Source organism: Neophocaena asiaeorientalis, unplaced genomic scaffold (genome assembly GCF_003031525.2).
Source record: "Neophocaena asiaeorientalis asiaeorientalis breed wild unplaced genomic scaffold, Neophocaena_asiaeorientalis_V1.1 scaffold400, whole genome shotgun sequence".
Classification (NCBI taxonomy): Eukaryota; Metazoa; Chordata; class Mammalia; order Artiodactyla; family Phocoenidae; genus Neophocaena; species Neophocaena asiaeorientalis.
In genome coordinates this window covers 3,572,973-3,598,448 of record NW_020175089.1, presented here as the reverse complement: position 1 = coordinate 3,598,448, position 25,476 = coordinate 3,572,973, and the positions used below count along the sequence as shown (strand labels likewise).

Sequence of the window (25,476 nt, the reverse complement as noted above, 5' to 3'; positions counted from 1 at the left end):
GGAACCTCATTTGCCTCCCCTGCTTCCCTGTCATGGGCCCTGCTTGGGGTCATCAAGGACCCTGATGACACATCCTTTGAGTCAGAGGACACAGGCTTGGGCTTTGGACCCTCCCCTCCCCTGAGGCCCTGGGTCACCTCACAAAGGGCTTCGCCTCTTCCCTGGGCAGTTCCCGCATCCCAGGGATCTCAGAGAGCAGCCAGGAGCCCCGCCTCCCAACTCACTGGCCCAAGAAGAGAAACAACATCCTGCTGGGTTCCCGGACAGGAAAGCACCATCAGTGGGGGTCCCCTGAGAAGGAGGGGCTGTGGGATTTTTCCTCTGTAACGACTGGAGAAACTGAGGCCTGCTGGGGAATTATGGGTCTTCAAGGTCACATGACAAGTCAGAAGGAAGTAAATTCATTTAGTTGAAAATCTCTTCAACAGTTGTTAGTGAGGAGCATTAGTGAGCCTGAAGAGAAGCCTCACGTTCCCATTCTGCTTACGTGCGTTCATAGGGGCTCTTCTGAGGGAACTGGGTCTTCATGCAACACGGATGTTTGGGCAAATGTGGGTAGGCTCCCGGAGGCTGTTTCTAAATCGTCCGATCTGGTGTTATGTGAAGTGGCTCCCATGGAGCTCTGGGCTCAAGGGTGGCTTAATTCATTGGGATCCGACCTTTTACTCAGTAAAAGGGTTCAGCTCTGAAGAAGTCTGAGAACCCATCACCCCAAGGCCGGTGGGAGCTCCAGGGCAGCACAGGCATTTGTGAGGAGGGAGAATGTGCAGGCTGGTTTTGTTCTCTTTGATGGAGCTCAATAACTCCACTCGGCTTCAGGAAGGTACCTACTGTTGAGAAAGGGGACAGGAAAACTTGAACACAAGAAAGGGCCACGTGCTGACCTTCAGATTTTCCAGGATTTCCAGGGTTCAATGGCTCTCGAAGGAAGGGGGCATGAAGGGGAAAAAGGGGTGAAACAGAAGAGGAGGCGGCTCCCTCCCACCCCTGCCATCCAGAGAGATTCTCGGGTGATAGTGGGGCAGCGGGGAGAGGAGGAAGCAGGAAAACCACGTTTGTGTGGGAAAATAATGAAAAAAATTCATATATATAGCATTATTTCACATGATCATATCTCCTGTGATTTCATAAAAATCATGTGTTTGTGTGGGAAAATAATGAAAGAATATAGCTCGTATGTATTTCATTATTTCACATGATTTTCCTGCCTTTTCCCCTTCCTCCTGTCACCGCAGAATCTCTCAGGGAGGTTGGAGGTGTGGAAGGGAGCCTCCCTTTCTATTTTACTCTTTACTGAATGTACTGAAGTGAAAAAGAAGTCTTTACTTACAAGTGAATTACATTTTTTCTTTTTAGTAATTTCAGAAAACAAATATTGCAGGATGTCTTGGCTTCAAGTGCCTACAACTCAAAGATGAGTTTTGAAATGAAAGACTCATTTGTTTATCTTTCTACCATGGGACTGAAAATGAAACTTGCCCAGAATCAAAATACTCACTTCTCTGGCTCCCAGACCTTTTTTTAAAAAAATTAATTAATTTATTTTTGGCTGCGTTGGGTCTTCATTGCTGCACATGGGCTTTCTCTAGTTGTGGCAAGTGAGCGCTACTCTTCGTTGCAGAGCACGGGCTCTAGGCACGCGGGCTTCAGTAGTTGTGGCACATGGGCTCAGTAGTTGTGGCTCATGGGCTCTCGAGCGCAGGCTCAGTAGTTGTGGTGCACGGGCTTGCTTGCTCCACGGCATGTGGGATCTTCCCGGACCAGGGCTTGGACCCATGTCGCCTGCATTGTCAGGCAGATTCTTAACCACTGTGCCACCCGGGAAGTCCCTTCCAGACCTTTTTGATCCACCTGTACCTCCCCAGCTCCTCTGGTGCAGCCAATCCTCTGACTTCCCTGGCCCTCCCCCACCGGTGTGTGACATGGGGACACTGAGCTCAGGAGAGGCCTGCCTTGGGGCCGGGAGTGGGGCAGGCAGTTCAAGGCTGAGCAGGGCTGGAAATGGAAGGGTGGGGTTTGCTGGGTTAAGCTCAGTAGTCTCTGGAGTTAAGACCTGGCTCTGAATCTTGGTTCCACTGCTTACTCTTGGTGTGACCTTGGGCACGTTACTTCACCTTCGGAGCCTGGTTTCTCCTTTGTGAAATGAGAAGGCAAGCCATTTCTGCTCCCTGTGGGTTGATGTGAGAATTGAACAAAGGGTTATATAGCACATGGAACTATATTCAGTGTCTTGTAATAACCTATAATGGATAAGAATCTGTACACCTGAAGCTAATACAATATTGTAAATCAACTGTAGTTAAATTAAAAAAAAAGAATTGCATGAAGGGATATCTAAAAACTACACATTCCTAACCCTTATGGACCATCTATCACTAAATCAAAGATATGCCCGTGACATTGGGTCATCAAATCAGAGGCCCTCTGATGTCCCTCTGCCTCTGGCTACTTTTTTGCTCTATCGTGCTTTTTCTAAAAGGTGGACCCGGATAAAAAGAGCTCACGATATGTCAGGAAATCTAGTGACAGTCAATGAGAAAAGAGTTGAAACCAATGGTTAAGTGAGGTTTCTAAGTCAATCTCACTGCAGAGAATAGCTCAGATATTGGAATTGTGAGGGAAAGCAAATGTTAAACCTGAAAGTTGCACTCCTTTTTCATAATGGAGAAAATATTCGCCTTTTTAGAGGCAACAGACTGGAGAAGACGCAACTAGACCATATTCAAATCCATATAAACCTTTTAATTTAAAAAGTCACATAAAATAACACACAAAAAAATGCAGACTTCCCCATGTACTGTAGATAAGAAATCAAACAGGGTTGAAAGGCACACATTAATTTCAAGTTTCATCATAGGAAATCAGGTGACCTTCGCACCCAATGTAAAAAAAAGTCCTTAAGTTGCTCTTTGGAATAGCAGTGTTTAAGGTTTTCCTGCCATGCTTGTTTATTCCTCTGGGATGTGGCTGTGGAGTTGTGGAAGAAATGCTCCCCTGAAAGTCTGGTTAAACTCGTCAGCTCTTCTGAGTGTTTTCATGGAAATGTCAGACAACCAGGAAAAGCTAAGGCAGAAGGTTGAACCAAAGGTTTAGCTTTGGTAAATTAGGCAGAACTGCATTTGACAGCAGACAGGGAAACTGTGACATCAAGGAACATTACTTTAATGTCGGGCCCAGCTAGCCTCTAAAATAATGGAGCCCAGGACTATGGAGAAATGACCACCAAGTTCAACGCAGTTCATTTGGCACTGGTTTCTGTACAAAACGTTTCAAACTCAGTTCTTTTTGACATGGACCAGATTTTCCAAGTGCCCAAGCCACATCCAGTCTTTAAGCTAGGCCTCAGAAGTTCAGTTGCCTGAAGATTCTTCAATAACATTCACCTCTGAGGAGAGGGTGAAAGAGGAATTTCCAGTGACAGCTTCTGGCTCAGGGCCCAAGGGTCCCCAGCCAAGGCTGTCTTGAGGTGGCCCCCAGAATTGCAGAGATCTCTCTTCTCAAACAGTTTTGTTAGAAAATAAAGCAACAGCCAATGTTTTTGGGCATCTGAAGTCCAGCCAGGCCCCCTGAGGTTTGCATCCTAAAAGAACTTCAAAATGGAAACAGAGCCTCAGCCTTACCCTTGCAACCCACATCCTCTGTGTGACAGGAGAATATTTATAAAAACATACTAAAATACATCTGATATTTCCCTCTAACCCCAGTACTGCCTTTTACCTTCTTAAAACTCAATCCTCCCAACACTGATGAACCAAAATAGAAAATGACAATTGAGGCAGCTGTTAACTGGCCCACATTCATGTCTCAAGGCAGAGACAACAGAGCAAAAAGTAGAGAAAAAAAAAAGTCCATTATCTGCTTTTGATTTACAAAGCCAAAGGCCTTCAGGGGAAAGGCTGTGAGTCATATAAACAGACACAAATCCAGAACACTGGGTAGTGATAAGAGCAAGGCTTCCCTACCCCACAGACCAGCCAAAGGCCCTAAGTAGACAGAAGCCCCTGGGGAAGCTGAGAGCCCTTAAGTTGGTGGTCTTTGGGTACGGGGCTGCCCTGTGTCCTGTTCTTCTCTCCCTGACTGGTTGGGATGGAGACCTCACTGGAAACCTTGATGCTGGGAGGTGGTTTTTATGAAGAGAGAACTGAGCCCATCTTCCTGAGCCCCAACCCAGAGTAGAAGCTGTTGAGACATGGAGTGGGTTTGAGAAATGGGTTTCCCTGAACCCTTGTGTCACTGTGTCTTTAGAAGGACTTAAGGGATCCCCTTTAATTGTGGCTGAAGGCTCCCCAGGAATGGAATGGGACTTGCAGGTGGGGCAGTAACCGATGTCCAAGACCAGATGGGTCAGTGGTCACCTTGGCAGATGTCACTCGGGACTGATGACACTGAGGGCCACTACTCTGACCCCTTGTCACCAACTGGTACCAGGTAACTCCACCTTTCCCCAGACCTTCACCCCCAGACTTTGACCTACGGGACAAAAGTGTATGCGGGGGCTCCCTCTGCCATTTTCACAAGATGGTAGTTAAAGGCACTTCTGTTAAGGAAAGACATTTCTTTTCATACCTGAGTTTGGGGAATAAGATTTGTCCTTGCTACATGTGCTTTTAACCTGTCTTTCCTTTGACTTAGCAAGAAAGCAGATAAGCACACGGACAGCTTCTAGCCATGCACTTGCAGGTTCTGCAGGTCATAGCTACACGTGGAGCCTTGGAGTAATGCCGAGCAGTGTCCTCTCTCCCGCCCCGCATTACAGAAGAGGTTAACTGAGGCCCCGTCCACAGCGGGTAGCAGAGGGCAGAGTGAGGAGAGGGATGTGCTAGGCAGGGTGCTGGAAATGAGGCGAGGGTCTGGGTGTCCGGTGGTGAATATATGCTGTCAGCCTGGAATGTACACATGGTGCAGGCTGTTGACCCAACGTCCGGGTAGGCCTGCCCTCTGTGTAGGTCCAGCAGGCCTGCTTTGTTCACTCCTGGCCCCCGGTCAACTTGTGGAACAGCTCCTCGTCGAGAGTTTCATTCTGGTCCTTGGAGCGGGTGGACAGGAAAATGTAGCCCCCGATGTACTCATGCACGACTTTGCAATCCGCGCTCAGGCAGGTGAATGCGATGGAGACGTTCTGGTCAAATTCGATCGCCACCTGGAAGAGGAAGGCACAGGTATACTTAAGCTCTGACAAAGATGAATGAGAAAGAAGCCGCTTGGCTGGAGATGGTCCCAGAGCTGAGGACTGCTGAGGTGCTGACAGATGGGTTTCCCCAAACCCTGCAAAACCCACTGCTTGCATCAAAGCTTACAGAAAACGTCTCTGCTCTCTGGGCGCCCTCTTGTGGTGTCAGCTTTGCTGCACACCTGGCAAAACATTCTAACGCTCAACACAAAAGATATTTCCTGTCTGGCTCTTGTTTAGATGAAAGAACTGTCTAAGCACTCCCTGTGTGGAGGGGAAGAGTGCTTTGCAGATTTTTTAGTGGAGAGAAAAAGGCCCACGTGAATTTTCCTACAGCCACGGCCCTCACTCCTTCCCAGCTGGAAGTCATAAACTCTAACACTGGAAGAAACTGAAGCTTCACCTGTTCTCCACCTTGACTGCCCAGTGGAATCAGCTGGGAACCTTTAAGAATCACTGATCTACACAGAAACATTCTAGTCTAGAACCCTTCATTTCTCCCAATTACTTCTTTCCATCATCCAACAGTGGGTGAGTACAGGCACATGTGTCACTTAGATGTGATTTACAATTTCATTTCCAAAGGTCCTTTTCAAAAGATGGCCTTTCAATGAATTTTAACACGAAAGTGTACAAAATGTGTTAGTTTACCAACTCTACTTTTGTCATACATTGGCAACCCCTTTAATATCTAGAGACTAGATATTATAAAATTAGGACCCATTTGTCCAGTATGTACATAATATATACAGTAAAGTTAAACCAAAGCCATGTAACATATAGAGCAATGGATAAGTTGAAATGTTCAATAGTACACACCAGCAAAAGTCTTTTGCAAGGCTCATTTTTTATTTTGCAACATCTAAGCTTTTAGATATCCTGAGGTGACAATGTATGATAAAAAGTAGAGCTAGTGAATTAACCAATTGGTAAATATCTTTGCTACAACTGATTAAAAAAAAGGAGCATCTTGGATATGGAATTGTTAAACCGTCTCTGAGAAAACTAGCTCATTAGGTTAGCAGCAGAGGGGCAGAAGGAAGTATAAAGAGAGGCATGTATGTGGATGTGTTTGTATTTATATTTTGCTTTCTGTCTCATTTTTAATGGAACATTAAGGAAATGTGGTATTTGAATCATAACTCTACCAATATCTTTATCTAGAGGCCTGTTGCCATTTTTGTCTTTTATGAAATTTTTGTTGCCAAGCAAGGCAGGATTACATTTTTTTCCTTGTAGATTGAGTTGGTGTAGTGTATTCTTGGTTATCAAAATACTCAAATAGCTTTGGGACGTTGAAATGGTAAATATTCCTGATGTCTGAAAAAGCACAGTACATAACTGTATGATCTTACTTATATGAAAATGGATGCTTAGTTGTATAGATACACAAATGAGACCTAGAAGGACACATCAAACGGTAAACTGCTTATGATTATGGATGACTTTGCTTTTTGCTTCTTTTGTTTTTTGGTTTCCTATTACGCACATGTTAACTTTTAAAAAATAAATGTTATTTTAAAAACAAACAAACAAAAAAAGAATCACTGATCTCAGTAATTCCCAGAGTCAGATTTTTTTTCCAAACTGTGTTATTGAGGTATAACAAATGTATAATAAACAGACCTATTTAAGGTGCACAGTTGGATCATTTTTTTTAAATTGTAGTTGATTTACAATGTTGTGTTAACTTCTGCTGTACAGCAAAGTGATTCAGTTATACACATATACATTCTTTTTAAAATATTCTTTTCCATTATGGTTTACCATAAGATATTGAATATAGTTCTCTATATCCTATACAGTAGGACTTTGTTTATCCATTCTATATATAAAAGCTTACATCTGTAACCCCAACCTCCCACTCCATCCCTCCCCCAATCCTCTCCCCCTTGGCAACCACCAGTCTGTTCTCTATGTTCCTGAGTCTGTTTCTGTTTTGTAGATAGGTTCATCTGTGTCATATTTTAGATTCCACATATAAGTGATATCATATGGTGTTTGTTTTTCTCTTTTTTTTTTTTCTTTTTGCGGTACGCGGGCCTCTCACTGTTGTGGCCTCTCCCGTTGCGGAGCACAGGCTCCGGACGTGCAGGCTCAGCGGCCATGGCTCACGGGCCCAGCCACTCCGTGGCATGTGGGATCTTCCCGGACCGGGGCACAAACCCATGTCCTGTGCATCGGCAGGCGGACTCTCAACCACTGCGCCACCAGGGAAGCCCTGTTTTTCTCTTTCTGACTTACTTCACTTAGTATGATAATCTCAGGCTGCATCCATGTTGCTGCAAAAGGCATTATTTTGTTCTTTTTTTATAGCTGAGTAGTATTCCTTTGTACCTATGTACCATATCTTCTTTGTCCATTCATCTGTTGATGGACATTTAGGTTGTTTCCATGTCTTGACTATTGTGAATAGTGCTGCTATGAACATAGGGGTGCATATATCTTTTTGAATTAAGAGTTTTGTCAGGATATATTCCCAGGAGTGGGATTGCTGGATCATATGGTAATGATCATATGGTAATCATATGATACTGGATCATATGGTAATTCTATTTTTAGTTTTCTGAGGAACCTCCATACTGTTTTCCATAGTGGCTGTACCAACTTACATTCCCACTAACAGTGTAGGAGGGTTCCCTTTTCTCCACATCCTCTCCTGCATTTGTTATTTATAGAGTTTTAAATGATGGCCATTCTGACTGGTGTGAGGTGGTGCCTCATTTTTTGTAGTTTTGATTTGCATTTCCCAGAGTCGGATTTACACGACCTTGAGGGTACAACAAGGTTTTTGAGTCACTGCCTTAGAGGCCATCTAATCTCAGAACATTGTTCTGCAAATGAGTCCAGATGGTCAACAGCCCTGCTGAGAGGAATCCATGGTTCTTAAAAAAAGAAAAATGTGAGTCACTTATCCTCGCTCTACATTGACAGCTTTATACTGGAAAAATGGGAATGCCAAAGGAATGCGATAAAGATCCTATATCAGCAACAGCAGAATGTTTTAAATCATCAGGACACTCAGGTGTGTCTGACTTGGTCTAGCACGTCCTGTGATGCAGGCATGGCCTGACCTGGTTCCCAGGGCGGGGAAGATGGGGGCTGAGGGCTCCTGAACTCAGAGGCTAAGTTTCCTCCATGACCCCTGTGTACCTCGCTGGCTTCTCTGATACTTTTCCCCTTTGGGACTGGAATGCTCTCCAGGTGGGCAGTTGAGCCTCTGAGTTCTCAACCAGTGACACCTCTTGGCAGCCAGTCAGATGACGCCTGTTTTGTATTTATTTTGTATGATATTTACATCTCAGGTAGTTTCAGCTAAGTAATTGTCAGCCTAAATCTTACATAATCATACACTGAGTTGAAAGAAATTAATCAAACTGCTCAGCAATTTTAGAGTCTGTCTGTATGGAGACTAAGCCAACTTGTGTTAATTCAAAAGCATTTGGTCTGTGCTTGCTAGGAAACTGCTCAGAACTGCATGTGATTATTTTAGCAGACAATTACCACATGCTTGTGGTTTCTAAGTATAATAACACCTTCTTAAAATCAAAATAAGCTGCAGTTCTGAGGGAACACACATTTATAGGCTCAATGCTGAATGTACCAAAAACTTTCACTTTACCTGCCGGATTTCCCAGTTTACATTCCACTGTTTCATATTTGTAAATCTCCATGTTGTAATTGGAATCCCAGTGGCTGCATCGATTCTAATCAACCTATTATATGAAACTCCCAGAATGTCATCTTTCTTGCTTCCTTTAAATCTGAAAAAAAAATAATTAAAATATGAAACTGCTTCCTGTAACATGATGTTCATTCACATACAACTTCTTAAAGAGAATACCAACATTTCAAATCATTTCTGAAGAACAGACAATGAGGGATTAACTTTCTATAGAAGGGCATTTTTATTAGGATAGAATATGAAGGCTGGAGAGTAGGCTGTCCTGCAGATATTATTTAAGTGAAACTGACATCAGAGGAAAGCAAAATAAGAGGCAGTCAAGTCAGTGAATTCAAAGTAGCACCAACTGTGTATGCTAGGTACCCTTCTAGGCACTGGGAATACAGCAGTGACCTAAACAGACAGAAGATTCCTGACCTCATGCAGCTTGTGTTCTAGTTGGGGGAGAGGGTCATGAATAAGTGAAATATACATGCCAGATAAGGTCATAAAGGAGGATAAAGCACAGAAGTGGGACAGGGAATACTGGCAATGAGGTTGTTACAATTTTAAATCGAGCGGGAAGATCTCAGTGAGAAGGGAGATTTGATCAAAGAACTAATGTCTGTGAGGGAGTGAGCCGTGTGGATATCTGGGGAAAAAGTATCTTAGGCAGAGGGCACAGCCAGTGTGAAAGCCAGAGTCTTTTTTTTTTCCTCAGGCTCAAGGCCCTGCTAGGAGGCCAGTGTGGCTGGGCACAGTGAAGGAGGGGAGAGGATGTGAAATTCCAGCACTAAGGTCTTGCAGGGCCACTGTAAGGATTTGGCTCTTACTCTGAGTGTGACACAATGCTTTCAGTGGTGGTGAGCAGAGGCCTGACGTGGTTTGACTGAGATCTTAAAAGGATCACTCTTGCTGCTAAGTTGAAAACTTAGGGGACCCAGGAGAAGCAGAGAGATCTGGTAGGCACTGTGAACAGAGGTATGGAAGATTGTCATGAGCAGCCAAAAGTGTTTGGGCCATCTGTGAAAGGACAGTATTCTAAAATTAAAAAAAAAAAAAAAGAAAGAGTTCTACATTCTAGACCAAATGAGAATAAACTGGGCTCCATGAAACCACTTAAAATTGAACAGAAAGTGAGAGAGGCAAGTGAGCATTGTAATCACCTGACAAGGTAGTAGGTGAGGCCAAATTCAGGTAGAGACTGCCATGCCTGAATGAACTGCAGCTTGGCTTCGACCAGGGGCATCTGGGCCACGTTCTGATGGGCTTCCAGGATGCGGGCTGCCAGCTAAGCAGAAGTGGGAGATGTCAAATTCTCCTTAGCAGGCACTGACTCTCTACAGCAATCATCCCGTTGGCCCCGGGTCCCCAACGAGAAGAATGAATGCAAGGCCCAACTACAGCTCCACAAAGACAATTCCTCCCATTCATTCATTCACTCTCTCTCTCTCTTTCTATAATACATGCAAATCACTGTGGAGAAACAGGAAGATGGACCAACACATAAATATCTAAGCTTTATGTAGATGAAGAGTCCTGAGTTCTTTCTGGGGTCTGTGGTCTCCAGGGACAATGGTTCTACTTGAATCAGTTTATCTGTGTAACTTTCAACCCCACTCTTATGGAAGCATAACTTAAAATTTTAATTTGTGGGGACTAAATCATTATTTTTAAATTAGGTTTATTCTGAGAATATTGCCATGTTCAGTTAGCAGTATAGTCACTGCTAATAAAATTCACAAAAATTTCTTAATATCGTCTAATACCCAGTTCATAGTCAAATTTCCCTATCAGCTGATTTTTCATGATGATGATCTCAGTCATTTAAATTATTTATTTTATTTCAGAAAATACAGAATTTGCTGCAGACAATCACCCCAACCAGATTAGCAGTACCTGTTTAGACTTGTGCTTTTTTGCACACCTAGGTGACACAAAACATTCCGGGTTCATATCCATGTTTTCAAGACCGGAAGCCACCTGAGATGCTGAGTTCCGGTTTTTCATCCTCAGAAATGAAAGGATGTTAAGGACCTCTGGCTGGTAGGAGCTGTCCGCCATGGTTTTGCCCTTTGATGCCAAGATGCAGGCAGCCATCCACTGGGCATACTGACTCTCCTGCAGCAAACACCAGAGAGCTGGGAAGTAAGTTCAAATGCAAAGCAGCCATGCTGGGAACAGAGCAGGACCTGGGCTTTCATCTCTATGATACAAAACCGTCACCTTCCCAGCAAGGAAAGATATGAAGTGACACACATTCAGACTGACTGTTAACCACGTAATTTAAAGTCCAATGAGAGCTTTTGAGTCCTGTGTTGAATTTCTAGATACCACGGGGCTAGAGAATACGAATGCCAACTTTAAGAAATTCCATGTGGAGAACTTTGCATTTAAAGACGAACCAAGGAGGGACTTCCCTGGTGGTGCAGTGGATAAAACTCCATGCTCCCAATGCAGGGTCCTGGGTTCGAATCCTGGTCAGGGAACTAGATCCCACATGCATGCTGCAACTAAGAGTTTGCATGCCACAACTAAGGAGCCTGCGAGCCACAGGTAAGGAGACCGTGTGCTGTAACTAAGGAGCTGATGAGCTGCAACTAAGGAGCCCACCTGCCGCAACTAAGACCCGATGCAACCAAATAAATTAAAAAAAAAAAAAAGATGAACCAAGGACAAAAAGGAGCTCCATGGGGCACAGACAGGTGAAAACCCAAACTACCCGATAGCCTCCTTGACACATATTTCCATTTTCATATCACATCTTATCTCTATGACAGAAGAAAATGAGGAAAAATCATTAACTGACTTCTCATATTATTTCTCCCCTGGCCTATCCTTAGTAAAGACTCTAATCCCATAGCAGGAATCAGGTCCATTGGTGGTGCTGAACCAGTTAGTGGTGGCTCCTATTGTTCTTTAATGTCTGTGCTCATTTGTTACCTCAGGGAGCAAAGGGGAGTGGTCCCAGAAGCTGAGGGGATGCAGGTGAAGAATCAAATTAATTCTTCAGGGCAACAGTAGGTGTGGTTCACTGAATCACTGGCCTCAATCTTCACCCTCCTAGTATCCACACCTCTTGCCATGTAATTTTACAGTCCCTCCCACCAGAGCTAGAGTGTAATTTCCCATATCTTGACTTTGGGCCTGGCCATGGATGTGCTTTAGTCAATGGAGCATGGGTGGAAATGACAGTGTACCTACTGATTGACTGCAAGCTTAAGATTTAGGAGGTCTCACACGTTCCCAGTTCCCCTCTGGCACTTTTGCCATCACTATGAGAAGAGCCTCCTCCCCAGGCAGCCTGGGACCCAGAATAAATCCCATGAGCTCAGCCTGCGATAAGGAGCCAGCCGAGCCAGGTGGATGGCTTGAAGCAGATCTGCCCAGATGCCCTCAGCCTGGATCACTCAATCCCCAGCCCACCTGCAGAACGTTTATTCGTATGTGTCTGTGTGATTTTTGTGATTGTTTGTTACAAAGCAATAGCTGACTGATGAGTGCCCTCATTTGAGAAAACACCTGAGATGGTTTGTCCTGAGGCTTAATAAAGGTGAAGTGACTTACCATTTTTGTGGTTTTACTTACGTGGTCACATCTCAGATATACTTCATTCATACCATCAGCAACCGGGATTAGTAACTTGATTCCAAATTTTCTCCCTGCTACATTTACATCTGGCACAACTTCACAGCCTGAGTGATAAAAGGCAAGGACAGAACTGAGTTCTGAGAGATCTCTTAGACAAATATCAGATGTGCATCTAAAATAAAGACTTTGAACATAAGCTCCTCAGATTTGGTTCTCTTCTGAAAAACTGAGGAGCAGGCTGATAACATTAATTAAAGGATAACTAGATAAGTTATGAACATAACATGGATAAATAAAAATATTTCTTTTATGGATTTCTTAAATAATCATCAGTTGAATTCATTTTTCAGGTTGATTTGGCTATTCTAACTCATATAATCAGTTATTGAATATAAGCTTTGAAATGAATTAAAGCAGAGGGAATCCTCTGATTGTCACAATGATAAGGGAATTGAGTGCACTAGTTAAATAAATTTTTAGTTAATGGAGTTACCAGTACACTCACGGCCACTTTCAGAAATCAGGCACAAAAGTGATACTGAATTAGACATAATTGTTTTGGAATTCAGAGTGTTTTTCAGGATCCAACGATGTCTAATGTACTATGTTTATGACACTAATTACCACCACTTCAGAGACTTGGACACACTGGGAAAGAAGGGACAGCATAACACAAATAACCATTCACTGGTTTGCATTTCAGGTCCATGTTTCACAGGGAGGAGGAGCTGCAGGCAGGCGGTCACTGACAACCTGTGACATAAGAGGTTCCTCTGGGAGTGAACCTGCTTCACTGGTGGGAGTCTTGGCTTTCATCCACTTGCTGGGCCGTGACAAGTCATACCAAGATATTGGACCCTCTTACCTCTAAGATTTAGTTTTTCTACTGGTTCTCCTTGTTCAAGTTCCTTATTTTTAAAGTAGGCTATAGACGTGTCTTTAAAGACGAACCAATATTGTTTGAAAGCTTTTAATATTAGCTTCTTGGGCCTGCAAATTAAAGTACAGTAAGCATTTGAAAAAGCATCCAGAAATGTAGGACACATTGCAAATTCAAGTGGATCAAGATGCTCTAGGGACCCTTTGAAACAACATCCTCTGTATTTTTAAAAATAATTTTCAAATTGCTAACTCATTTCTAAAAACTGAAAATGGGGTTTTGATATGAGATGCAGAAGTTAACGCAAAATCTCAGGAGCTAGACCACCTGGGGCTACACTCTGGCTCTGCTACTGTATAAATGTGTGACCCTGGAAAAGACACTTCATCTTTCTGGGCCACATGTACTGCTTCTGTGTGATGGGAGAGTATCAGCCTCCAGTTCATAGGGCTTTTGTGAGGATGGAAAGAGGTAATCTCTATAAGGTACCTGGCAAACTGAAGTGCTCAACAAATTATTATTATTACTATGATGATGATGTGAGAAATATCCATGAATCTGGTGACATCTAAAATTTCAGTTTACTTCTTGAATCTGAAAAAGCTGTCTATACGGACAACACAATCTTCAGATTATCAGACATAAAAATCAGATATAAAGGTACTTTTCTGTACTTTCCTCTTGACCCTTAAGAGAAACCATGAGAAAATTCCTAGTGAGCCATGGAAATCACCAAAATCTACAGCTAATCTACATAGACTCACTCTTATTAAAAAATATTTTGGCACAACATTGTAAATCAACTATACTTCAATTTAAAAATATTTTTGGGGAAGACCTCCAACCATGATATCCATTGGGGCCAGAAAACTTTGTACTCTGGGCTAGATAAGGTTGGCAATGCCAATGGCAGGCCTCAGCTGGGTCATTCAAAATAGAAAACAAGAGATCGAGCTGGGGAGTAGGGAAGGGGATACAGATGGACAGAGAAAAGGTAATAGGAATTGTATGTGGTTCAATGGAACAATCCCAGCCTTGGGGGTGCATCAGGGTATCTCATGTCTGAGGGGTAGATTTCTGCATTCAAGAACAGAGGAAGAGAGGAAGCTTGGGCTTAACTGCACTCATATATAATTTGGGGTAAGTCTTTTAACATGTCAGTACTAGTCTTTCATTAGCTAAAAATGTGCTATCCTTAACACCAGGATAAGGGAGAATATGTTCATTAAAAAACCAATGTATTACAGGAGATTATTATATAACAATCACACAATAAAATTGAAAAACATTATATGGAGTTAATATTTCTAGGATTTAGAAAATCACTACCTTAAAATAGTATTTATCATGTTGAGAGTTGTAGGTAGTATAATTCTAAGGAACATATTTAAAAGATTACTTGTCTAAGAATCAGAGTCTCTAAAAGTTAATATTTTCAAAATAAAATCTAAAGACACAGCCTACAACCAAAAGACAGTGAAGTCTCAGTTTAGTCCTAGGCATCTAAATATTTCTATTCAGAATTAAGAATGAAACTCTGCTTCTCTATTTTAACTGGACTTTAAGAGTATCAAAAGATCTTAAATTCCCACTACTATTTTCTTCCAGGTTGGTTCATCCTCCAGCTGCTTTTGCATATCCCCAAAACTAATGATGTTCCAGAGGCTGAGGCAGGGCAGGGAAGGAGGAGTGGAGAAGGTGGCTGGGTGGGGAATGGTGCACACAAGAATGAGATAGTTTTTTGTGCACTGAAAACTAGATGACGCTGTTGAAAGAAATTGGAGAAGACACAAATAAATGGAAAGATATTCCATGCTCATGAATTGGAAGAATTAACATTGTTAAAATGTCCATTTTACTTAAAGAAATCTACAGATTATATGCAATCCCAAAGACATTTTTCACAGAAATAGAATAAAGAATTCTAAAGTCTGTATGAAACCACAAAAGACTCTGAATAGCAAAAGCAATCCTAAGGGGGAAAACAAAACAAAACAAAACAAAACAAAATGAAATGAAACAAAACAAAAAACAAACAAATGAAAAAACAAAGCTGGAGGTACCACCCACCCTGATTTTAAACTAAATCACAAAGCCATAGTAATCAAAACAGCATGGTATTGGCAGAAAAACCCATGCGGTTATGGACAATTAATTTATGACAAAGGTGCAAAGTACATACAATGGAGAAAGAATAGTCTCTTCAACAAATGGTGTTGGAAAAACTGGACTGCTACAGGCAAAAAATGAAACGAGATCACCATCTCACACCATACACAAAAAACAACTCAAAATGGATTAAAGACTTGAATGTAAGTCTTAACCATGCCTAAAACCATAAACCACTAGAAGAAAACATAGGCAGTATGCCTATGTTTGCTAGCATTGCTAAGACATTGGTCTTAGCAATATCTTTCTAGATAAATCTCCTCAGACAAGGGAAAAAAAAGCAAACATTTAAAAATTGGATAACATAAAACTGAGAAGCTTCTGCACAGCAAAGGAAACCATCAACAAAATGAACAGACAACCTACTGAATGGGAGAAGATGTTTGCAAATGGTATATCCAATAAGGCATTAATATCCAAAATATATAAAGAGCTCATACAACTCAACAACAACAAAAAACAAACAACCCAATTAAAAACCGGGCAGAGGAGCTGAATAGACATTTTCCCAAAGACATACAGATGGCCAACAGGTACATGAAAAGATGTTCAACATCACTAATTATTAGGGAAATGCAAATCAAAACTACAAGGTTAAAATCATCTCATGCCTGTTAGATTGGCTATTATAAAAAACACAAGAAATAACAAGTATTGGTGAGGTTGTGGAGAAAAGGGAACCCTCATACGCTGTTGGTAGGAATGCAAACCAGTGTAGCCACCATGGAAAAAAATATGGAGATTCCTCAAAAAATTAAGAATAGAACTACCACATAACCCAGCAATTTCATTTCTGGGTATTTATCCATAGAATACGAGAACACTAATTTGGAAAGATGTATACACCTTTATGTTCACTGTGGCATTATTTATTGCCAAGATATGGAAACAACCAAAGCGTCCATTGATAAATGAACAGATAAAGAAGATGTGGTATGTATATGTATATGAATATATACATACATATTCACAATGGAATATTAGCCACAAAATAGAATGAAATCTTGCCATTTATGGCCACATGGATGGACTTTGAGGGTATTATGTTAAGTGAAATAAGTCAGACAGAGAAAGACAAATACCATATGATTTCACTCATGTGTGGAATACAAAGAACTAATAAAAAAACAAAAGACACAATAAATGAACAAACCAAAACAAACACCTAGATAACAGAGATCAGAGTAGTAGTTACTAGAGGGGTAGGGGTGGGGCAGGGGTGGCAAAATGGGTAAAGGGGATCAACTGTATGGTGATGGATAGAAACTAAATTTTTGGTGGTGAGCACACTGTAGGGTATACAGGAGTAGAAATATAACGTTGTACATATGAAACATATAATGTTATAAATCAATGTTATCTCAATAAAAATAAATTTCAGAAAACCAAAAAACAAAACAAGCAATCAATAAATGTTACCTGAAGTATGACAAAAAAAAAAAAAAAGAAAAGAGACAGTGTCAAATACTCATGGAGCTTGTAATTAAAAGAGGGAAATGTATAAGTAAATAAATATAATAAAACGTGGTAAGTCATACCACAAGGACATAGGAGTGGCGAGTAACAGAGTACACAACATTTAAACATAGAATGAAGGATCAATAAGAATTTGATGGGAGGAACAGGGAAAAGAAATTTCAAAAAGAAAAGTTCAGGGACTTCCCTGGTGGCACAGTGGTTAAGAATCCACCTGCCAATGCAGGGGACATGGGTTTGATCCCTGGTCTGGGAAGATCTCACATGTCATGGAGCAGCTAAGCCCGTGTGCCACAACTACTGAGCCTGCGTGCTGCAACTACTGAAGCCCATGTGCCTAGGGCCCGTGTTCCGCAACAAGAGAAGCCACAGCAATGAGAAGCCCGCACACCGCAACGAAGCGTAGCCCCCACTCACCACAACTAGAGGAAGCTCACATGCAGCAACAAAAACCCAACACAGCCAAAAATAAATAAAATTAAAAAAAAAAAAAAAAGAGTTCAGGCAACTGCATGTGCAAAATGCAGAGACGAGTCAGAGCCTGGCACCTTGCTGGTAGGAGTTGGGTCAACACTTCTTGGACATCTGCCTCATGCTGGGTGCTGGGCTGAGCCATGGAAATGGGCAAAGAGGCAGTTTCTGAGGTTACAGCATTTCCATGTGTGGGGCTGATGGGGACCAGAACAGCAAGCAGACGAGGGCCACGGTGGGACTCTGAATGTCCACCTAAGGAGCTGGGCTTTATTTTCCAGAAAAATGGTTCTCAAATTCTGGTGTTCATCAGAATTGGGAGGGAACTTGTTGAAGATATACAAGCCTGGGCCCAGTCCCAGAGAATCCTTCCTATTCAGCAGGTTCAGTTTAGGGCCCAGCCATCTTCATTTTAAGTAACCTTTCCTAACATGGTTCCCTCGTTTGAGAAACACAACTCCAGACCAGTGATCTCCAAACTAAAATGTGGCACACTCAATCCGTAAAATATTTTGAATACCTACCCCCTAACATATTTACAATTATTTATTTGTAATATATTACAATACATACATTACAAAACTTATATAATCCTAAATTAAAAATAAATATATGTGAAAAGTTTGGTTTGTTTCAAGAAGGGAGGTTATTGCTCAGTTATACAAACCCCAGTGGAGGAAGCACACTGTTGGCCGTGTTTACTAAATCACACTATTCATATTTTAATGCCGTCTACCTGTTTGTGAAGGTTTTTGTTGAAACAAGGCTGCTAATTTCCTCTTCGCTGATGCCAATAATTCACATATGCAAATTGATCAGGATATGTTGCTCTTTAATATTTTTAATAAGTGGGTTTAAAATACACTATCACTCTTAATTTGGATGCTTTAACATAGAAAAATTCTGTTTCCAGGTTTTAAAGATGAGCAGATAATATTGTTTTAATAGGCAGTATCATTATTGGCAACACTGTGGCAATGGAAACATTTCCAAATAATTGTTTCAAAATATTCTCTTCATCAGTGTCTTATAATTTTCTGCATACAGGTCTTTTAGGTAGGTTTATTCCGAGATATTTTATTCTTTCTGTTGCAATGGTAAATGGGAGTGTTTTCTTAATTTCACTTTCAGATTTTTTCATCATTAGTGTATAGGAATGCCAGAGATTTCTGTGCATTAATTTTGTATCCTGCTACTTTACCAAATTCACTGTGTTCCTCCCTCTGCTATATTTTGGAGGAGTTTGAGAAGGATAGGTGTTAGCTCTTCTATAAATGTTTGATAGAATTCACCTGTGAAGCCACCTGGTCCTGGGCTTTTGTTTGTTGGAAGATATTTAATCACAGTTTCAATCTCAGTGCTTGTGACTGGTCTGTTCATATTTTCTATTTCTCCCTGGTTCAGTCTCAGCAGGTTGTGCATTTCAAAAAATTTGTCCATTTCTTGCAGGTTGTCCATTTTCATGGCATAGAGTTGCTTGTAGTAATCTCTCATGATCCTTTGTATTTCTGTGATCTTTATGATTTCTTTCCTTCTGCTAAATTTGGGGGCTTTTTGTTCTTCTTTCTCTAATTGCTTTATTTGAGATGTTTCCTGTTTCTTAAGGTAGAACTGTATTGCTATAAACTTCCCTCTTAGAACTGCTATTGCTGCATCCCATGGGTTTTGGGTCGTTGTGTCTCCATTGTCATTTGTTTCTAGTTATTTTTTGATTTCCTCTTTGATTTCTTCAGTGATCTCTTGGTTATTAAGTAGTGTATTGTTTAGCCTCCATGTGTTTGTATTTTTTACAGATTTTTTTCCTGTAATTGATATCTAGTCTCATAGCATTGTGGTCGGAAAAGATAATTTATATGATTTTAATTTTCTTAAATTAATCAAGGCTTGATTTGTGATCCAAGATATGATCTATCCTGGAGAATGTTCCATGAGAAGAAAGTGTATTCTGTTGTTTTCGGATGGAATGTTCTATAAATATCAATTAAGTCCATCTTGTTTAATGTATCATTTAAAGCTTGTGTTTCCTTATTTATTTTCATTTTGGATGATCTGTCCATTGGTGAACGTGGGGTGTTAAAGTCCCCTACTATGAATGTGTTACTGTCAATTTCCCCTTTTATGGCTGTTAGCATTTGCCTTATGTATTGAGGTGCTCCAATGTTGAGTGCATAAATATTTACAATTGTTATATCTTCTTCTTGGATTGATCTCTTGATCATTATGTAGTGTCCTTTTTTTTTTTTTCAATACGCAGGCCTCTTACTGTTGTGGCCTCTCCTGTTGCGGAGCACAGGTTCTGGACTTGCAGGCTCAGTGGCCATGGCTCATTTTCAACACCCATTTATGATAAAAACCCTGCAGAAAGTAGGCCTAGAGTAAACTTTTCTCACCATAATAAAGGCCATATATAACAAACCCACAGCCCACATTGTCCTCAATGATGAAAAACTGAAACCATTTCCACTAAGATCAGGAACAAGACAAGGTTGCCCACTCTCAGCACTCTTATTCAACATCGTTTTGGAGGTGTTAGCCACAGCAATCAGAGAAGAAAAGGAAATAAAAGGAATCCAAATTGGAAAAAAAGAAGTAAATCTGTTACTGTTTGCAGATGACATGATACTCTACATAGAGAATCCTAAAGATGCTGACAGGAAACTTCGAGAGCTAATCAATGAATTTGGTAAAGTAGCAGGATACATTAATGCAAAGAAATCTCTGTCATTCCTAATGATGAAAAATCTGGAAGTGAAATTAAGAAAACACTCCCATTTCCCATTGCAACAAAAAGAATAAAATATCTAGGAATAAACTAAGTAGACAAAAGACCTGTATGCGGAAAATTATAAGACACTGATGAAAGAAATTAAAGATGATACAAATAGATGGAGAGATATACCATGTTCTTGGATTGGAAGAATCAACATTGTGAAAATGACTCTACTACCCAAAGTAATCTACAGATTCAATGCAGTTCCTATCAAACTACCAATGGCATTTTTCACAAAACTAGGACAAAAAATTTCACAATTTGTATGGAAACACAGAAGACCCCAAATAGCCAAAGCAATCTTGAGAACGAAAAATGGAGCTGGAAGAATCAGGCTCCCTGACTTCAGACTATTCTACAAAGCTACAGTAATCAAGACAGTATGGTACTGACACAAAAACAGACATATAGATCAATGGAACAGGATAGAAAGCCCAGAGATAAACCCACGCACATATGGTCACCTTATCTTTGATAAAGGAGGCAAGAATATACAGTGGAGAAAAGACAGCCTCTTCAATAAGTGGTGCTGGGAAAACTGGATAGGTACATGTAAAAGTATGAAATTAGAAAATTTCCTAACACCATACACAAAAATAAACTCAAAATGGATTAAAGACCTAAATGTAAGGCCAGAAACTATCAAACTCTTATAGGAAAACATAGGTAGAACACTCTATGACGGAAATCACAGCAAGATCCTTTTTGATTCACCTCCTAGGAAAATGGAAATAAAAACAAACAAATGGGATCTAATGAAACTTCAAAGCTTTTGCACAGTAAAGGAAACCACAAACAAGACAAAAAGGTAACCCTCAGAATGGGAGAAAATATTTGCAAATGAAGCAACTGACAAAGGATTAATCTCCAAGATTTACAAGCAGCTCATGCAGCTCAATGACAAAAAGTCAAACAACCTAATCCACAAAGGGGCAGACGAGCTAAATAGACATTTCCCCAAAGAAGATATACAGATTGCCAACAGACACATGAAAGAATTCTCAACATCACTAATCATTAGAGAAATGCATATCAAAACTACATTGAGGTATCACCTCACACCGGTCAGAATGGCCATCATCAGAAAATCTGCAAACAGTAAATGCTGGAGAGGGTGTGGAGAAAAGGAAACACTCTTGCACTGTTGGTGGGAATATAAATTGATACAGCCACTATGGAGAACAGTGTGGAGGTTCCTTAAAAAACTAAAATAGAACTACCATATGACCCAGCAATCCCACTACTGGGCATATACCCTGAGAAAACCATAATTCAAAAAGAGTCATGTACCAAAATGTTCATTGCAGCTCTATTTACAATAGCCAGGACATGGAAGCAACCTAAGTGTCCATCAACAGATGAATGGATAAAGAAGATGTGGCACATATATACAATGGAATATTACACAGCCAAAAAAGAAACGAAATTGAGAGATTTGTAGTGAGGTGGATGGACCTAGAGTCTTTCATACAGAGTGAAGTAAGTCAGAAAGAGAAAAACAAACGCTGTATGCTAACTCATATATATGGAATCTAAGAAAAAAAGAAAAGGTCATGAAGAACCTAGGGGTAAGACGGGAATAAAGACACAGACCTACTAGAGCCTGGACTTGAGGATATGGGGAGGGGGCAGGGTAAGCTCTGAGAAAGTGAGAGAGTGGCATTGACATATATACACTACCAAACGTAAAATAGATAGCTAGTGGGAAGCAGCCGCATAGCACAGGGAGATCAGCTAGGTGGTTTGTGACCACCTAGAGGGGTGGGATAGCGAGGGTGGGAGGGAGGGAGACGCAAGAGGGAAGAGATATGGGAACATATGTATATGTATAACTGATTCACTTTGTTATAAAGCAGAAACTAACACACCATTGTAAAGCAATTTTACTCCAATAAAGATGTTAAAAAAAGCAAAAGCAAAAAATCCCCCCCCAAAACCCAAAATGTTCTCTTCACAGCATTAATATCTTTCAAAAACTGGTTATTTTCTCACTCATTTTACAATCACCTTTTCCTAAATGACAGATTAAGTGCATTTATTATTTTGAAAGTATCTGGAGGCTCACTACTGATGGCCACTTATCATCACAGAGAGGTCATAGATTTGGAACTTCTTTTTTTTTTTGGCTGCGTTGGGTCTTCGTTCCTGTGCGCAGGCTTTCTCTAGTTGCAGTGAGCAGGGGCTACTCTTCGTTGCGGTAGCAGGCTTCACATTGCAGTGACTTCTCATTGCAGAACACGGGTTCTAGGCGCATGGGCTTCAGTAGTTGCAGCACGTGGGCCCAGTAGTTGTGGCTCTTGGACTTAGTTGCTCCGTGGCATGTGGGATATTCCCAGACCAGGGATCGAACCTGTGTCCCCTGCAGTGGCAGGTGGGTTTTTAACCAGTGAGCCACCAGGCAAGTCCCTCTTTTTTTTTTTTAAGTATAACTCTTACAGGTAATTTTGCATGTGATAACCAGTGAGCCTTAGAGTAGGACCAAAGATTTTCGTAGTCACCCTCCATCTCTTTAAAAATACTGTAAAGATTCTACCAAATTTAAGAGTCTCTTATTTATGAACTAAATCACACTGACAGTCTTCTATAGCACATTGGGTATGTCTGACTGGAACTTCTTTGCTACAGTAACTTGATTATGAATGACTCCATGAATGAGTTTTATTTGTAACCTCTCCCTATAACCCTGCTGTGGAGCCATTTATTCCAAGGTAGTCTCTCCAACAGTGGTTACACCTTACAGTTTGGGGATAAATCATTGTTTTTATTAAATATGTAATTGACTATTAGGATTGTATCTTGCCTGATTTATATTTAAGGGTTTGTAGCAAGTAAAATGTTGAGAGATTGGACATAAAGTTCTAGATTGATTGTTATCTTCTCTTAGCCCTTTCAAGATATCTTCCAGCCAACAAGAACAGTTTTTCCTTTATAGGAAATCTATCTCTTCTCTTTGACTTTAAAGACTTTCTCTTACCAATGGTTGGCCACACCAAGATGTACGTTTATACTGATTTATTTTGTTGGGATTTGTGATTCTTGAATTTAAGGAGTTTGTCTTCAACAATTATGGAAAATAAGCATTCTCTTTGGAATGTTTGCTTCTCCCCTTTTTTTCCTTCTGAAACTCCTAGTTGAACCTTCTCATTCTATCTATACCATATCTTCCAATTCTACCTTTCTAAGTCCCTCTTTGTGTTTTGAACTTGATGTTTAATACATGTATTCAATTTTTAATTTCTAGGACTATATTTTTCTTTTTTAGAGTTTCTAATACTGCCTTTCATTACAATTTTTACCTTTCAATGTACTTAATGATTCTAAACATACTCATTTTATGGTTTCTTCAGATTGTTCTATTACCTAAAATTATTAAAATGGCTAATCCTCTTATTTACTGGGCCTACTGACTTTTCTTTATGGTGGTTCATGAACTCACATGGTTAGTAATTTTTATTGGGAGGTTGTTTGTTTGTTTGTTTTGGGGGTGTTGCTGTTTTCTGTAGAAGGTCCACGCATGCTAGATTGTGAATATTTCCCTCCAAGTATTTTTGCAATTACATTTGCTAGGGTTTCATAGCTTTTGTGGTTCTGGACCAGTTTGTGTTTTATTTTTCAGAATTCTCTTATCATATAAGACATTTAAATTTAGATCTACATCTGTGTGTGGCACAGACCTTGGCTCTGACTTTTCAAGAGACATTTCATCTCCCCACACAGCACTCTATGCAAGGATGAACTTACTCTTCCTTTGACTGATGGCAGTTTTTCTACTCCCTGTTAAGCAGAGAAGGCAGCTCTTGCAAGTTTCTGGCTTTAGGCAGCAGCTTCAGTCCTGGCTCATAACTTTACAGGAGGCAACCCCACCTTGAATCCTGTATGGGGATTAAAATTCCAGCCCTGAGCCATGAGAATCAATGTTCATGGCCAAATCCCCCTGTGCAGCTGAAGCTTCATTTGTAGAACTAGTTCCCTCTTTGTTTCCTGCAAGCTGAGATTTCCCAGTCTCACTTCAAGATCAACTTTGTATTGACAATTCTTTTTATCTTACCCAACATTCAAATGAATTTATAGTGAGACTGAGATTTGCACCAGATCAGAGGCCATGTTGCTAGGAAGTGAAGTTCACTATTTATATAGTGGTTCAATAGATGTGTTTAGGGGGAAAAAAAAAGATTCACTGTCAAAGAAAAAAAAAATTAAAAATCAAAGGGTTAGTTCAATGCTCTTCTCCTGCTGAGGAAAGGAGGCCCAGAGAAATGAAGGGTCTATAAGGGTCACACACCCACTAGCAGCAGAGCTCCACTCTCCAACATCTTTCCTCCCTTCCCTTCTCCTTTTCTGTTTCATCCCCCCGCTTCCTCCTTTATTATTTTCTTCCAGAAACCATATTATATTATACATTCAATGCCTTGAAACCTTTGGTAGATAAAGTAGCCACTGGTGAAATATGAGGACAACTTTGTGAGTTTTAGCATAATAATCACCCTAAAGTGATACGGATTCAGGGCTTAGTTTCAGGATATCGCTTCCTTCATCAAAAACATCTATAGGAAGAATATTGTCATTATTTGGTTTGTGAAGAGCTCAATTTGCTCTATATAGAGAAAACGGCAAATGAATTTCTTTTAAGAACAATTATTAATAATTTATTAAGATATATTTGTGGATTCAAATCCTTATTTTTTTTCTGTAGCTCTGACTATAACAATATGCATGGTTGCAACTATTTATGCCACGGAAGTTAAATGAATGACCCTATTGTTTGGAACCATCTGCTAAAATCACACTAAAAAAAAAACCTTGTAGAAACCCAGTGACAAATATTGTTACCTTCAGACGCTTGTTTCTCATTTATAGCTGATTCATTGTTCATTCTTTCCAAGTCTTTCTTTGCATCATATGTTAAAAAAAGTGTTGTGTTTCTTTTCAAGCCAACTGACTCAGTGAAGTGTCAGCTTGTTAAGAAAAGTCAACAAACCATAAAGTAACTGATAGAACTTCAAAAGGACCCTACTCTTTTCATCCTAACCCACCTTGGCACCATCACAAATGTGGCAGCCCTTTCTTCCCATGAAGAAGGTAAAAAACTTCTCTGCCTTTTTAACAGTTTCAGATTGACCTGAGGTGACTGGGGAGTTTATCAGAAATACTTTAACAGGTGAAGGTAGATAAACTAAGGTGACTACTCTCTATAAGCCCAGGATCAAAGTTCTAGAGACAACTGATTTTTAAACCATGAAAGAGCTTTCAAATAGTGTGAGAGTCCTGAGCAGGTGGACTATAGA

At 40.6% G+C, this 25,476-nt stretch overlaps 1 protein-coding gene across 2 annotated transcripts in view; it reads right to left on the bottom strand.

Moving 5' to 3' along the window:
* Nucleotides 1–2,721: 2,721 nt before the first annotated feature.
* The window catches only part of FERMT1 (FERM domain containing kindlin 1), a 60,851-nt gene continuing 38,096 nt past the window's right edge, over nucleotides 2,722–25,476 (bottom strand). For both annotated transcript variants that reach the window (XM_024764274.1, XM_024764275.1), the window contains exons 10-15: nucleotides 13,291–13,415; nucleotides 12,423–12,529; nucleotides 10,734–10,955; nucleotides 10,001–10,125; nucleotides 8,793–8,934; nucleotides 2,722–5,140 (exon numbers count right to left, since the gene is read on the bottom strand). In XM_024764274.1, coding sequence (XP_024620042.1) covers nucleotides 4,967–5,140; nucleotides 8,793–8,934; nucleotides 10,001–10,125; nucleotides 10,734–10,955; nucleotides 12,423–12,529; nucleotides 13,291–13,415 — 895 coding nt within the window. In that variant the 3' untranslated portion in view covers nucleotides 2,722–4,966. The remainder of the gene's footprint in view (nucleotides 5,141–8,792; nucleotides 8,935–10,000; nucleotides 10,126–10,733; nucleotides 10,956–12,422; nucleotides 12,530–13,290; nucleotides 13,416–25,476) is intronic.